The sequence below is a fragment of the Chanodichthys erythropterus genome, chromosome 9, assembly GCF_024489055.1.
Source record: "Chanodichthys erythropterus isolate Z2021 chromosome 9, ASM2448905v1, whole genome shotgun sequence".
Classification (NCBI taxonomy): domain Eukaryota; kingdom Metazoa; phylum Chordata; class Actinopteri; order Cypriniformes; family Xenocyprididae; genus Chanodichthys; species Chanodichthys erythropterus.
This window is the reverse complement of record NC_090229.1, coordinates 3,665,806-3,679,098: the sequence shown is the minus strand read 5'-3', so window position 1 is coordinate 3,679,098 and position 13,293 is coordinate 3,665,806. Positions and strand designations below refer to the sequence as shown.

The window sequence follows — 13,293 nt, the reverse complement described above, 5'->3', positions numbered from 1 at the left end:
GTTGATATCCGTCAGGACTGCACCATCTGCATGGAGAGACTGGCCACGGCGTCCGGATACGAGGGAGTGCTGAACTACAAGGGCATCAAACCCGAGCTGGTCGGCAAACTGGGAAAGTGTGGTCACATGTACCATCTCCTGTGTCTGGTGGCCATGTACAACAACGGCAATAAGGTCAGAGCATGAGAAGACTCTGATCATAGCACTGTTTTATTGTACATAGTTTTTCAAAGACTTTTAACTAAACCAGTTCCAAGATCAACCACAATAATATGACTGATAATGACTGATAATATGATGATAATATGTATTTTCTTTGCAGAAATGTTGGTGCGACAGCACTGCAGTCTTCTTCATGTGTTGTTGTGGTTGAATGTTGCTCATGTGTGTTTCAGGACGGCAGTCTGCAGTGTCCCACCTGTAAGGCCATCTACGGGGAGAAAACCGGCACGCAGCCCCCTGGGAAGATGGAGTACCACGTCATTCCTCATTCTCTGCCTGGACACTCCGACACCAAGACTATCCGTATCGTCTATGACATTCCTGCTGGAATACAGGTATATTCAGTGAAATCTGTCTTTTCCTTATCAACACTGCAAAAAATGTCTTTTCCTTTTATCTTGTTTTCCAGCACAAATATCCCAACATTCTTAAATCGAGATACACTTACTGGAGAAGAGAAATGGCTGAAGATATTAAGTGTTTACTGGAAAAAAGTGAGTTTGTGCTTAAAACAAGAACTAATATCTGCCAATGGAGTCATAAAAGTCATTTTTCTGACCCCATTAGCAGATATTTGCTCTTGTTTTATGGATATTTTTGTTTTTTTCATAATATCTTCAGTCATTTTGCTTCTCCAGTAAATGTATCTTGATTTAAAAGGGTCATGAACTGCGTTGTTTTATAACATTTGGGGTGCACTTATAATGTTAGGATGCTTTTTACATCAAAAACTGCCATAATTTAGAAATAAAAGGCAGTTTTTCCTACCCTGATTTTATCCTCTGATTTGAACGCTCTGTTTTAAGGGGCGTGTCTTCTGTGAGACTTCAGAGGAAACGCCCACTGCTGTGATTGGCTGACATCTTTGCATATGAAATAGCTCAGTATTACTCTTGAAAACTTTAGCACAGAATGTTTAGATATTTGTGCTGGAAAACAAGATAATTTTTTGCAGTGTCTTTTTAATAATACAGTATGTCAGCTAAAATCTATATAGAGAGAATAAAAAACGTTTTATATTTTTTGTTTTTGTCAAATTGTGCTTGTTTGCTAATACAGCGAGGAGATGAAGAGTAGGAACCGGACAAACAAGACTCTGTTGTAAACATATAACAAAACTGTATTCTGGACGATTAAAAACATACATACTAAAAGTTGGTGTCGGATATTACTGTAATTATAGATTTAAATGTTAATGAGGGACACGTTTGTAGAAACTGGAGCATTTGTTCTTTGGCCCAGTTTTTGTAGAGAAATGCTTTGCACCAATATTTAATATGTCAAGCTGTTTCTGCAGAATGACCTGTGGGCTTGTGGCTTATGGTCACTGTGTTTTCACCGTGCTTTGCCATATGTGAGACAGGAAGTGGCTGAGCGGGGATTTCCTGCTCAATGGGGACAGTAGCAAAGCTCATGATCGGCTTCCCACTCGCTTTCTGGGCTCCCACGTCACCAGATTAACTTGATAAACATATTCCATCCATAATATGATCATTATCATGGCAAGAAATGCGTTTTTATGCCAGTTATTTTAGTCTCATTGAGAATACTGTTCAAAAGTTTGGAGTCGGTAAAATTGATTAATGTTTTGAAAGTCTCTTCTGCTCTCCAAGGCTGGGTTTATATGATCAAAAATACAGTAAAAATGTGAAATATTATTTTAATGTAAAATAACTGTTTTCTATGTGAATATATAGTAAAATGTAATTTATATCCAGTGATCAAATCTGAATTTTCAGCATCATTACTCCAGTCTTCAGTGTCACATGATCCTTCAGAAATCATTCTAATATGCTGATCTGCTGCTCAAGAAACATTTATGATTATTATCAATGTTGAAAACATATTTTTGTGGAAACTTTTTTTTCAGGATTCTTTGATGAATAGAAAGTTCTAAAGAACAGCATTTGTTTGAAATATATATTTTTTGAAACATTATAAATATCTTTAATTTTTTACTAGTTAGTAAAACTTAAAAAAATGAATTAAAATAATGTAAAAAAATATATCAAAATATAATATATATATATATATCCTAATTAAACTTATCTTATTTCAGCTATTTGCCAAAGCAACGTTTCTTAGTATCATTTAGTTTAATTTGATGTACTAAAATAACTAAAACAAAAAAAAACAAAAAAAAAATATATAAACATAAAAGACTTTAGTATATATATTATTTAAATTACTAAAAAATTTACATATAAACAATTGCAATGAAAATGTAAAAAAAAAAAAAAAAAAATATATATATATATATATATATATATATATATATATATATATATATATATATATATATATATATATATATATATATTTATTTTTACATTTTCATTGTAGTTGTTTTTCTTAATTTTGTTGTGCGAGTTTGTTTTTACTGGTTAGGGTTATTTGAAATATGTCTAATATTTATTGTAGTTTTAGTTATTTTAATGTATTTTATGTTAAACTATAAATGTTTGTATTGTTAATTTGATCTATTTAATGCATCCTTGCTGAATAAAAGTATTAATTTCTTTAAAAAAAAATTAAACAGTAGTGTGTATATATATATTAAAATTGTGTGTATACATATATATTTTTTAAATTATTGTTTTCATTGTCAATTTTCCATTTTCATTTTTTAGTAACTTCGTTGTGTGTGTTTCTTTTTACTAATTATTTTTTTTAATATGTCTAATGTAGTTTTTATTTAGGTTTTAGTTATTTTAGAACAAGTTAAACTAAATGAAAATGAGACGTGTTGCTTTGGCGACTAGCTGAAATAAAACAAGTTTAAGTTTTGTTTATTATTTAATTGTTTCAATTCATTTTTATTTGATCTCAAGTAACAAAAATGTCTTTTTTATGGATTAAGTTTTAGTTTTATGTAACTAACCCTGTTCCCCTACAGTTTTAGGAAAGGATTCTTGCACCAAAACGGTTATATCATTTTTGTCCATTTTGAACGACCTTCTGCTAGCAATAATTATATAATAGACACCATTAATAAACAACGTGAGGTTGTGACAGTTCAAGTACGTCACATCAAACTATTTCAAAAGAGCATGATAAATCCTCATTAATATTCTCGCCGCAGGCCGTATTCCAGTGTAGGCACGCGCTGGTGTTGTGTGAGATGAGAGGGATGGAGTATAATGCTTCATTCACTGCAGTAATGGTTTTCTGCTGCGTATGCCTTTGATCTGCACATGTGGAGCTGTGATGTGATCAGAGAGATCTTCTGTCCTCTGAAGAACAGCACACGCGCTGACGAGTCCTCAGGGCATCGTTAGCCTCTTCCTCTCTGCTGTGCGCTAATTGAGCGAGCGGAGTGTGAAGTGTGACCGCCTGTGTTTTCTGTGTGTTTCATCCAGACCACGGAGCATCCCAACCCTGGGAAAAAGTACAGCGCGCGGGGATTTCCTCGACACTGCTACTTACCGGACAACGAGAAAGGCCGGAAGGTGAGATTAAATCTGATGTGAATCATATCACTGCGGTTAAAACTTACTGTTGTTTTTATAGACTATATGAAAATATAAAATGTAATTAATGCATTTTATTTATTTTTTAATAAGTAATTCTGTTGCAACACAAAAGATGAGAATCATTAAGATGTTTTAATGTTTTATTAGCTCATAAATTGTGAAATATTATTACATTTTATAATAGCTATAATAGCTGTGATTATATTGTAAAATGTAATTTATATCCTGTGATCAAAGCATCATTACTCCAGTCTTCAGTGTCACATGATCCTTCAGAAATCATTCTGATATGATGATTTGATGCTCAAGAAACATTTCTGATTATTATCAGTGTTCATATTTTTGTGGAAACTGTGATTCTTTGATGAATGGAAAGTTCTAAAGAACAGCATTTATCTGAAATAGAATCTTTTGTAACATTATAAATGTCTTTACTGTCACTTTTGAGCAATTTAATGTGTTCTTGATGAATAAAAGTATTAATTTCTATCAAAAACACCAAAAAATGTGAATGTAGACTATTTTACTCAATATTTCTGTATATGGTTAATTGACGAATAAGGTTTTTAAAAGTGTAAAAAAAAAACATAATGGAGATATAATTAATTTTGAAGTTTCATTAAATGTTAACAATGAGATTATGTGGTTTTTATAATCAATTATCACTGCTTTTGTCATTTTTTTTCCAAAATTTGTCACCAAAAAAGTCATTCGATTTAACCAAAATCTCGGTTTTGACGAATGACAAACAATTTAGCTATCAAAAGGACAATCAAACATTTTATATTTAGTACAAGTTTTTAAAATATTCCATAATTTTCCATGTTTTATAGCGGTTGCACCGAATGACCTGATGTTTCGGGACATGCGTATAAACGAGAAAACATGAATTTTTCAAATAGTTAAGAGAGAGTTAGTGACTTTGCTTCACGACCATGTGGTCCTTTTCATGTTTCTGAATGATGTCACATCCTGTCACATGATTTGATCCAAAATGGTCCCTTTATATCAGTTACTCCGAATGACATCAGTAAAATTAATTTTTCCGGACATTCTTTCTCATAACAAAATGACTTCTACACATAATTTTAATAACATTTTGCACCATGTTGATATATGATGTTATAAAATGAAAAATATATACATTTATTACATTTTAAGATATTTTAATCACAAATGAAATGGCTGTATTGGAGTCCAGTAAAACCGAATGACCCTTCAAAATCTTTAAAAATCCCTTTATATGTAGCAAAATATAATTAAAACCTTTTGGGTTCAATAAAAGAGATCTAGTTGTACTGCCTTACATACTTTGCATGTCATATCTTTGGTTTTTATTATTAAGTCCTTTTAGTCAAAAAATGCCCCGTCATTGACCCGTGTATTCTCTATTCATTTGTGTTGATTTAATTCAAATGTTCAAATGTTGCTCTCATGAAGCTGAATTGATGATATGACTGAATATTGTCTTATCTGAAGGTGTTGAAGTTGCTAATCATGGCGTGGGACCGTCGTCTGATCTTCACCATCGGGACGTCCAGCACCACGGGAGAGTCGGACACGGTCGTGTGGAACGAGATTCACCACAAGACTGAGTTCGGCTCCAACCTGACCGGCCACGGCTACCCCGACCCCAACTACCTGGACAACGTGATGAGAGAACTGTCCGCTCAGGGCGTCGGCGAGGACAACCTGAAGGACTGAGGCGGTGCGGTGCGGGTCGGTCCGCTGCGGGGCACACAACTGCACACACCCCTCATTCTGAGGCGTTTCTGACCGCTGGAGAGACCTTTGACCTCTCGGCGGCGGCGGCTTGAACAGGGAGCGACGGTCCTCGCTGACTCCGAGTCAGTCCGAGTGGATGATGATGGAGCGAAGAAAACAACAGTCACAGCTTTCTCTATCTCTCTCTATCTCGTTCTTTTTTTGAGGCTACCCTTAATGCAGCTGGGCTCGGACCCAAGTGCATGTGGTGGCTGTATATACACACATTCGTGGTTGACCGATCTACAGATGGCAGATGACGATTTAACGCTTTTTAAAATGCTTATTTTATGCTAAGTTAACACCTCTGATGCTGATAATCACAAAACCACCAGATATCAGATGATTAATAATCGGGTTTCCCGATATATCGGTCAACCGTTGCACCCAATATCTGTTATTTCCATTGGTTGACATGGACAACTTTTTTGTTTCCATGTTGTTTTTGCATCACTTTCAGACAGGGATGGTTTTCCTGGTGTTTTCTGCCTGGATTCTTTGAAACATTATCGGTTTGGCCTCCGTATATATAATTAAAGGAGGCCTGTAGTTGTCGGCGTTTGTAGGGATATTTGTGTAGATGGATCCGCGGGGCTGTTTCTGATGTTTGTGCAACCGCTGCATAAAATATGTGCACTTCAAAACATTCAGCTCTTCAGCTCGTGTGCTACTTTTGAACTTCAGAGCAATTAGGCGGAGCGAACTGAGATTTGAGGATCCTTCTGTGTGCAGTTTAATATTTAGAGTGAATAAGATGAATAGGATGTCTTCTTGAAATATGCAATGATTCATATTCTATCTTGCTTCGTTTCTCTTTTATGTCATAAATCTGAGAGTGCTTGCAGACGGGTTTGTTTGTGGTCCTTTGCTGTGTTTGGGACGGGATACTAGCATACTACTTTACTCGAGTACTGCACACTGCTTATGTTGTGTTCAGAGTTTTTAAAAATAAAAAATGTAGGTGTTATCCCAGGATAAATGTTTTAAATAGTTGTCTAATGACCACATATTGTCAAAATAATCCAAATTGTGGCTGACATTTCTAGTTCATTTGTCACTAGAAATCAAGTTGAGCATATTGCAGTGGTTCTCAACCACTAGGGGGCCGTGAGATGACTTAAATGATTTAAAATATGACAAAACTAAGCTAAAACAAGCATTAAAATGAGCTAAAATCAAGTTATTTTTCATTTTAAGTCAACAACTTTTTTGTTTTTTGTTTTTAAAGAATCAGGTTTTTATAGTTGGTAAAATAAAAAAAAACAAATAAAATAAATTATATAATTACTTCAAATTATTTCAAAGCAACTCATTTTTGTTTAATTTGATGTGCTAAGCTAGCTAAAACTAAAAACTGAAATAAAAATAAGTGTGTGTGTAAATATATATATACACACACACACATACACATACACACACACACATAAAAAAAAAAAAAACTTTATTACTTTTTAAAAAAAATCTGGGAAAACTGGGATATTTGAGGAAGCCTCATTTGTGATCTCTGTTCCTTAAAAAAATATGTAAATTAATAAAATCTTAAAGCTCCTTGGGCATTTTTACAATAAATATACATTTTACTAGCTATGCCGAGCTCTAAAATATTTTATCGGGTAGAACTTTTAGGTAAAATTAATAATAATAATAATAATAATCAGTGCTGGGTAGATTACTGCTAACAAATTACATGACAAAAATTGTAGTTCATAACGTAATCCATTACATTACACATTTAAGGTAATGTAATCTGATTACTTTTAGATTACTTTTGACCTAACTCATTTATCACCATGAATTGATTATAAAAAAACAGAGAAAAAATGAATTCCTTTGTTTGTCATCAACAACATGCAGTGCATTAAATATTGCATTACATCAGGGTTTCCCAGACTGGGGTTCATGAGTTTAATAAAGAATAGAGATGCACCGATACTAAATTTCTCTACCGATAACCGATTATCGGAGTAATATTTGCCGATAACGATACCGGTTCTGACTTTTATACCTTCTTTTAAATTAGTAATAATTTAATTATAATTAATTATTATATTTTTAATTATTATATTCATAAAGAAAACTTTATTTTCTCCATTGCATGATTTGCATCAACTTGTTTCAGAATAATGGGTATCTCAAATTAATATTAACACACATTAACTAAATTCTGAGGATTAAATTAATATTTCTTAACTTTCGGAATGTTGTTAATTCATATAATTACTATTAATATTGAAATATTGTTATTTTAGCATTTTCTTTACACAAATCACAAATTCAGTGCATTTTCCCACCCTCTTTTGATTGACAGGATATATCGGCCCTGACTATTGGCTGTTTTTAAACTATACCACTACCGATTATTGGCCGATATATCGGTGCATCTCTAATAAAAAGCATAAAAATTTAAAATTTTAAAATAATTTAAAAATAAAAACAATCACAATAAAAAACGTACTTGTTTTTGTGACCATTAACCAACAGTAGAGAACTTAATTTTATTTATTATTATTGGGTTAATTTTATTAACTTGTGTTAAGGTTAAGGTAAAATCTCAGGGGTTACTTCAAGTAAATATATAAGATCAAAGAGTCAAACGTTTGGAAATTTCTGCATTGCATGTAAATGTGAAATGATGTGAATATGTACTTTGTAAGCCTTCCAGAGACAGTAATGCATGGTTAAACGACTCACTAAGTGATAAATCAAATCATATTTAATGTGTTCATCAGGAGCTGATTGCAATGTTGAGAAAACACTTTTTAAAAGTGAAGTGATTTCTGTAGATCCAGTGGGTTTTCAATGATAGTCACATGACAAAGCGGCTGATATGTGTGTGAAATTCCACAAACCTGGAAGAGCTTCTGAACGTAGAGAGAATTATGAATAATTCACTGCCATTGTGAGAATAACATGTACATGCAATCAATAAAAAGGTAACAGTAGTCTGATTATGAGTATTTTAAAATGTAATGTAATTGAAGTACTTAATTTTTGCAATATGATTACATAATCCGAGTTACTACCCAGCACTGATAATAATAATAAAAACAAACAAAAAAAAAAAATCGGGAAATTCATTGGTTAAAAAGAGGAAGACTTCTGAGGAAGAGAAAACTTCTGGAATCCTGAAATTTAGATGCTTTTTTACAATTTACAGAAACTATAGGTGTTCCCATAGCAATGTGGGACCTTTGAGTCAAAAAGGTTGAGAAACACTGCATTGTGGGATACTGTATTCCATAGAGTTTCGACAAATGCAGATATTCAGCGCACACATTCACATATACAACACTGCAGAAAAAGTAGTATGTTAACATTGTCTTCTGAACACAGGCATGGTGTTTGGTAACGCCGGAGCTGATAAATCACGACTCAAACTCGTCTCAAGGTTAAAGTCGATCCCAGAGACGTGTGTGAAACACACAGTCATTATGCCGCCCGTGGAGACGCGAGCGCAGCCAGTGTTATCCATCACGGCCTGGGCGGTGTGTCTTACTGCTGATCTCGTGCGGGTTTGTGACGTTCAGAGTCAGAGATGTTTCCTCTCGTCCCTCTGGGCCTGTGAACTGTCGTTTACTTCTGCTGTGATTTACAGTAACCGTTCACACTGACAAGCTTTAGTTTTGAGAAGTATTTCCATTTAAATTGCACCATTTTTTTTTTTTATTTCCTTTTGAGCCTGCATTTATTTGATCAAAAATACAGTAAAAATGGTGAAATATTATTACAATGTAAACTAGCTGTTTTCTATGTGAATATATTGTAAAATCTAATTTATTCCTGTGATTCAAAGCTGAATTTTCAGCTCCAGTCTTCAGTGTCACATGACCCTTCAGAAATCATCTGAGTTGATGCTCAAGAAACATTTATGATTATTATCAATGTTGAAAAAAGTTCATATGTTTGATTTTTCAGGATTGTTTGATGAATAAAAAGTTTTTTATTTGGAATAGAATCTTTTGTAACATTATAAATGTCTTTACTGCATTGTAAAAAATTATTTTCATGATCATGAAACAAATCAACTAACATATTTTTTTGAGTTTCTGTTAATAAAATCAATCACCTTCATTGTATTAACTCAAAATCTAAGTTAAACCAACAGTTCTTTTTTACAGTGTCACTTTTGATCAATTTAATGCACCTTTACTGAATAAAAGCATAAAAACATTTGCGTTTCGTAGCGGTGTCAGTGTGAACGGCCCACAGATCTGCAGTCTTCCTTGAAACGCAGCAACTCTTTGATTGTGTCTTTAGTTATCCTCGTTTCTTGTAATGCTTTAAAGAACTGTATAGAGTACAATATATAGAAGTCAACATATATACACACATACATGTAAGAGTGTGATTATATCTTTGCAGTGTTTAAATTATTTTTATACTTACACACGATGTACGTGTACATCTGCATCACACACATACACACATAAACGTGTACATATTTGATACATGCTTTTTTGTCAAATCTGACAGTTTGTCAGTAACGTCAGGGACTGTTAACGTGTTCTGAGCGTCTTATATTAGTCGTGCCGTTCAAGCAATGATCACCGTTGCTATCGATGATGTCGGTGGGAAGGGTTTGTTTGTGTGACTTTAACTTGCCCACCCAAATGGGTCGTGTACCTTTATAATCTGCAGGGAATATTAAACATTGTCATTAATACAAGCACTGCTCACATGTGTCTGACATCACTGGAGAGCTCCTTACAAATATAAATGAACCTGTACAAACCTACATTCTGTGTTGAATCTGACTTTGAGATTGGAGAAGGAAACGTCCCTTTAAGAACTGACAGTCATTAATGTACTATTATAGATTTCATTAATATTTTTATTTTATAAATAAAATATTTTTATTTTAATCAAACATTTAGTAATTTTTTTTTTGCCATTTTTATTCATTTTATTTAAATATGCCTATATAGTTTTAATAACTTTTATTTCAGTTTTATTAATTTTAGTACTCTTAAACTAAACGAAAATGATAAATGTTGCCTTGCAAACAAGCTGAAAGTTCTGAATGAACTCAAACTGAAATGTTTTATTTTATTTCAGTTAACTCTTATTTTATTTAAATTAACAAAAATGTTTTTATTTTAGTTTTAGTTGATGATAATCCACAAAAATGTGTTCGGTTACTAATACAACAAAACTATTTGCATCAAAAAGAAATCTTGATTATAATAAATGGGTTGTTGACCGATAACCATGGACATAAACCTTTTGATATATTTTTTTAAACAATTTGAAGTCTAACGAGTGGCGTCAAATCGATTAATCGCTGTTAAAGTGGTGTCAAGTCGCTGAATCACGATTAAAGTGGTGTCAAACTGATTTATCATGATTTAAGTGCTGCCAAATCGATTAATCACAATTACAGTGGTGTCAAATTGATTAATCACGTTTAATGGTGTCAAATCGATTCATTGTGATTAAAGTGGTGGCAAGTCACTTAATCGCAATTAAAGTGGTGTCAAAAATGATTAATCACGATAAAGTGGTGTCAAAACGATTAACCACTGTTAAAGTGGTGTCAAATTGATTAATCACTGTTAAAGTGGTGTCAAATCAGTTAATCACATTTAATGGTGACAAATCGATTAATCACGATAAAGTGGTGTCAAATCAATTAATTGTGATTAAAGTGGTGTCAAATTGTTTAATTGTGATTAAAGTGGTGCCAAAAACGATTAATCGGGATAAAGTGGTGTCAAATCGATTAATCGTGATTAAAGTGGTGTCAAATTGATTAATGACTGTTAAAGTGGTGTCAAATCGCTTAATCGTGATTAAAGTGGTGCCAAAATCGATTAATCGTCATTAAAGTGGTGTCAAAAACGATTAATCAGGATGAAGTGGTGTCAGATCGCTTAATCACGATTAAAGTGGTGTCAAATCGATTAATCGTGATTAAAGTGGTGCCAAAAACGATTAATCAGGGTAAAGCGATGCTAAACCGATTAATTGTGATTAAAGTGGTGTCAAATTTGATTAATCACAATCAAAGTGATGTCAGATCAATTAATTGGGATTAATCACATCTAACAAAAGTTTGTACACACACACACACACACACACACACACACACACTTTTATGTTAGAAGCAATTAATCGATTTGGCAGCACTTTAATCACAATCGCGATTAATTATTAATCGCATCCAATATAAAGATTTGTAAATATGTGTGTGTGAGTATAATATACACAGACTTTTAGGTTCGATACGATTAATCGCGATTAATCGAGTTGATAGCACTAAATTTAATCACATTTGAGGTTTTTTTGCTGTTCACTTCAATCATTTTGTAGTGTGAAAAATAAATCCTTGTAGCCTCTCAATTATAAAGCTCAAATAATTATACATAATAAACATATGCCTAATAATTACACACAAATTAGTGTTAAAATGAGTTTTGGATGAAGTGTTTTAAGCTGTCAGACGCTGCTGTCACCGTTTGATGCGTCAGCAACCCAAATACTACTGACTAAAGAAACTTTTGTCGAGGTAAATTGAATGTCATGTTTCAGATCTTGTAACTGGATGGTTTGTACAGGTACTGTAGCTTTAATTTGTTGTTGTTCGTCGTTCTCATAGTCTGTGTCTCGTTTCTTCTAGAGATGTTACAAAGAAAAAGGATTTAAAAAACGAGAGGCGCATTATGCAATTCTGTAAGCGGCGTGTGTTGAACGTTGTGGTGGATGTTTTGTTTTTACCCAGCATGCCGCTCTTTTCAAAGGTGACTAATTAATTAGACCCCCCTCATTAGGCCTGATTATATCATTTATCACCTGTCCATATGGCTCATCCCAAAATAACTTGACTATAAGCGCAATATTTCCGCCGATGGGACGTTTTGAGTCATCCTCTCAGCTGCATGATGGTCATGAGATGTTTTCAGGTGAAAGAATAGATGTGTGTTTTTGGTGTGTGTTTATTGTGGCGGAAGGTGATTAGTCAGGTGATTTCAGACCATATGGCGCCTAAAAAGACCTGCTGATTCGAGCCAAATCCGTCATCATCCCAGATTCATTAGCGTTTTATAATGAAAAGCATTTGTGACGGAACTGAAATAGCGTCGCAGGACAGTTTCCCAGAAGGAAATAAGCTTTCTGATGAGAATACGGCTGAATAATTTTGTAGCTGGCACACATTTAAGTGTGTCACAACCTCAAACCTGCTCTTCTCAGAGATCTTTCTGAATTTATTTAAAGGGTATTGGTAAATGGTGTGTAAGTGGTTGATGATATTGTGTGTTTTGGGGGAAGGTCTTTCTTTCATTTGACCTCTCACATGATGAATTTAAAAATTGATGTCAAATAAAAAGCGCATGGATTTGTTCTTCATGTCATAGACTCTTACAGGCAATAGAATTAACATGTACATCAAGATAATCTATTTCAAATATCAGACGAATTGTTGTTTGATGAAACAATACAAAGGGCTTTTATGATACGTGTCTTAATGAATCTGTTATGATCTTGTTGCATGTCTATGTTTCCTGTGAAATAAACCCTCTCCTTGAGCAAAGGGAGATTGATTTGACTTGTTCCTTTCTTTCTTTTCTTCTCTTTTGTCTCAGATGTATTGTTATTGGCAGCGTTATTAATGGTGATAAGCTCTGAGCGGCTGATGCATTGGACTTTTACTTTAAGTGCCTCTTTATTTCTCCTGTTTTGTCAGCAGTTATTTGCTCCGAAGCTGAAAATAGAGCCGAGGTGACGAGTGAAAATTGACCTGAAGCCATGGTAATGTACAGACATTATCATTATGAACAGAACTAAAACTAGGATCTGTAAGAATAAATTGGTCAAAAGTGACAGTAACAACATTTAT

General features: G+C 33.6%; 1 protein-coding gene across 6 annotated transcripts in view; it reads left to right on the top strand.

Annotated features, from left to right (window-relative positions):
* Positions 1 to 12,984, top strand: part of dtx1 (deltex 1, E3 ubiquitin ligase) — a 44,304-nt gene extending 31,320 nt beyond the window's left edge. For 3 of the 6 annotated variants that reach the window (XM_067394256.1, XM_067394257.1, XM_067394258.1), the window contains exons 7-10: positions 16 to 174; positions 396 to 716; positions 3,582 to 3,671; positions 5,175 to 12,984. In XM_067394256.1, the coding sequence (XP_067250357.1) occupies positions 16 to 174; positions 396 to 716; positions 3,582 to 3,671; positions 5,175 to 5,399 (795 nt within the window). In that variant the 3' untranslated portion in view covers positions 5,400 to 12,984. Of the gene's footprint in view, positions 1 to 15; positions 175 to 395; positions 717 to 1,281; positions 1,955 to 3,581; positions 3,672 to 5,174 lie in introns of those variants that run through there. The other 3 variants (XM_067394260.1, XM_067394259.1, XM_067394261.1) reach the window with 3 other exon arrangements.
* Positions 12,985 to 13,293: the final 309 nt, after the last annotated feature.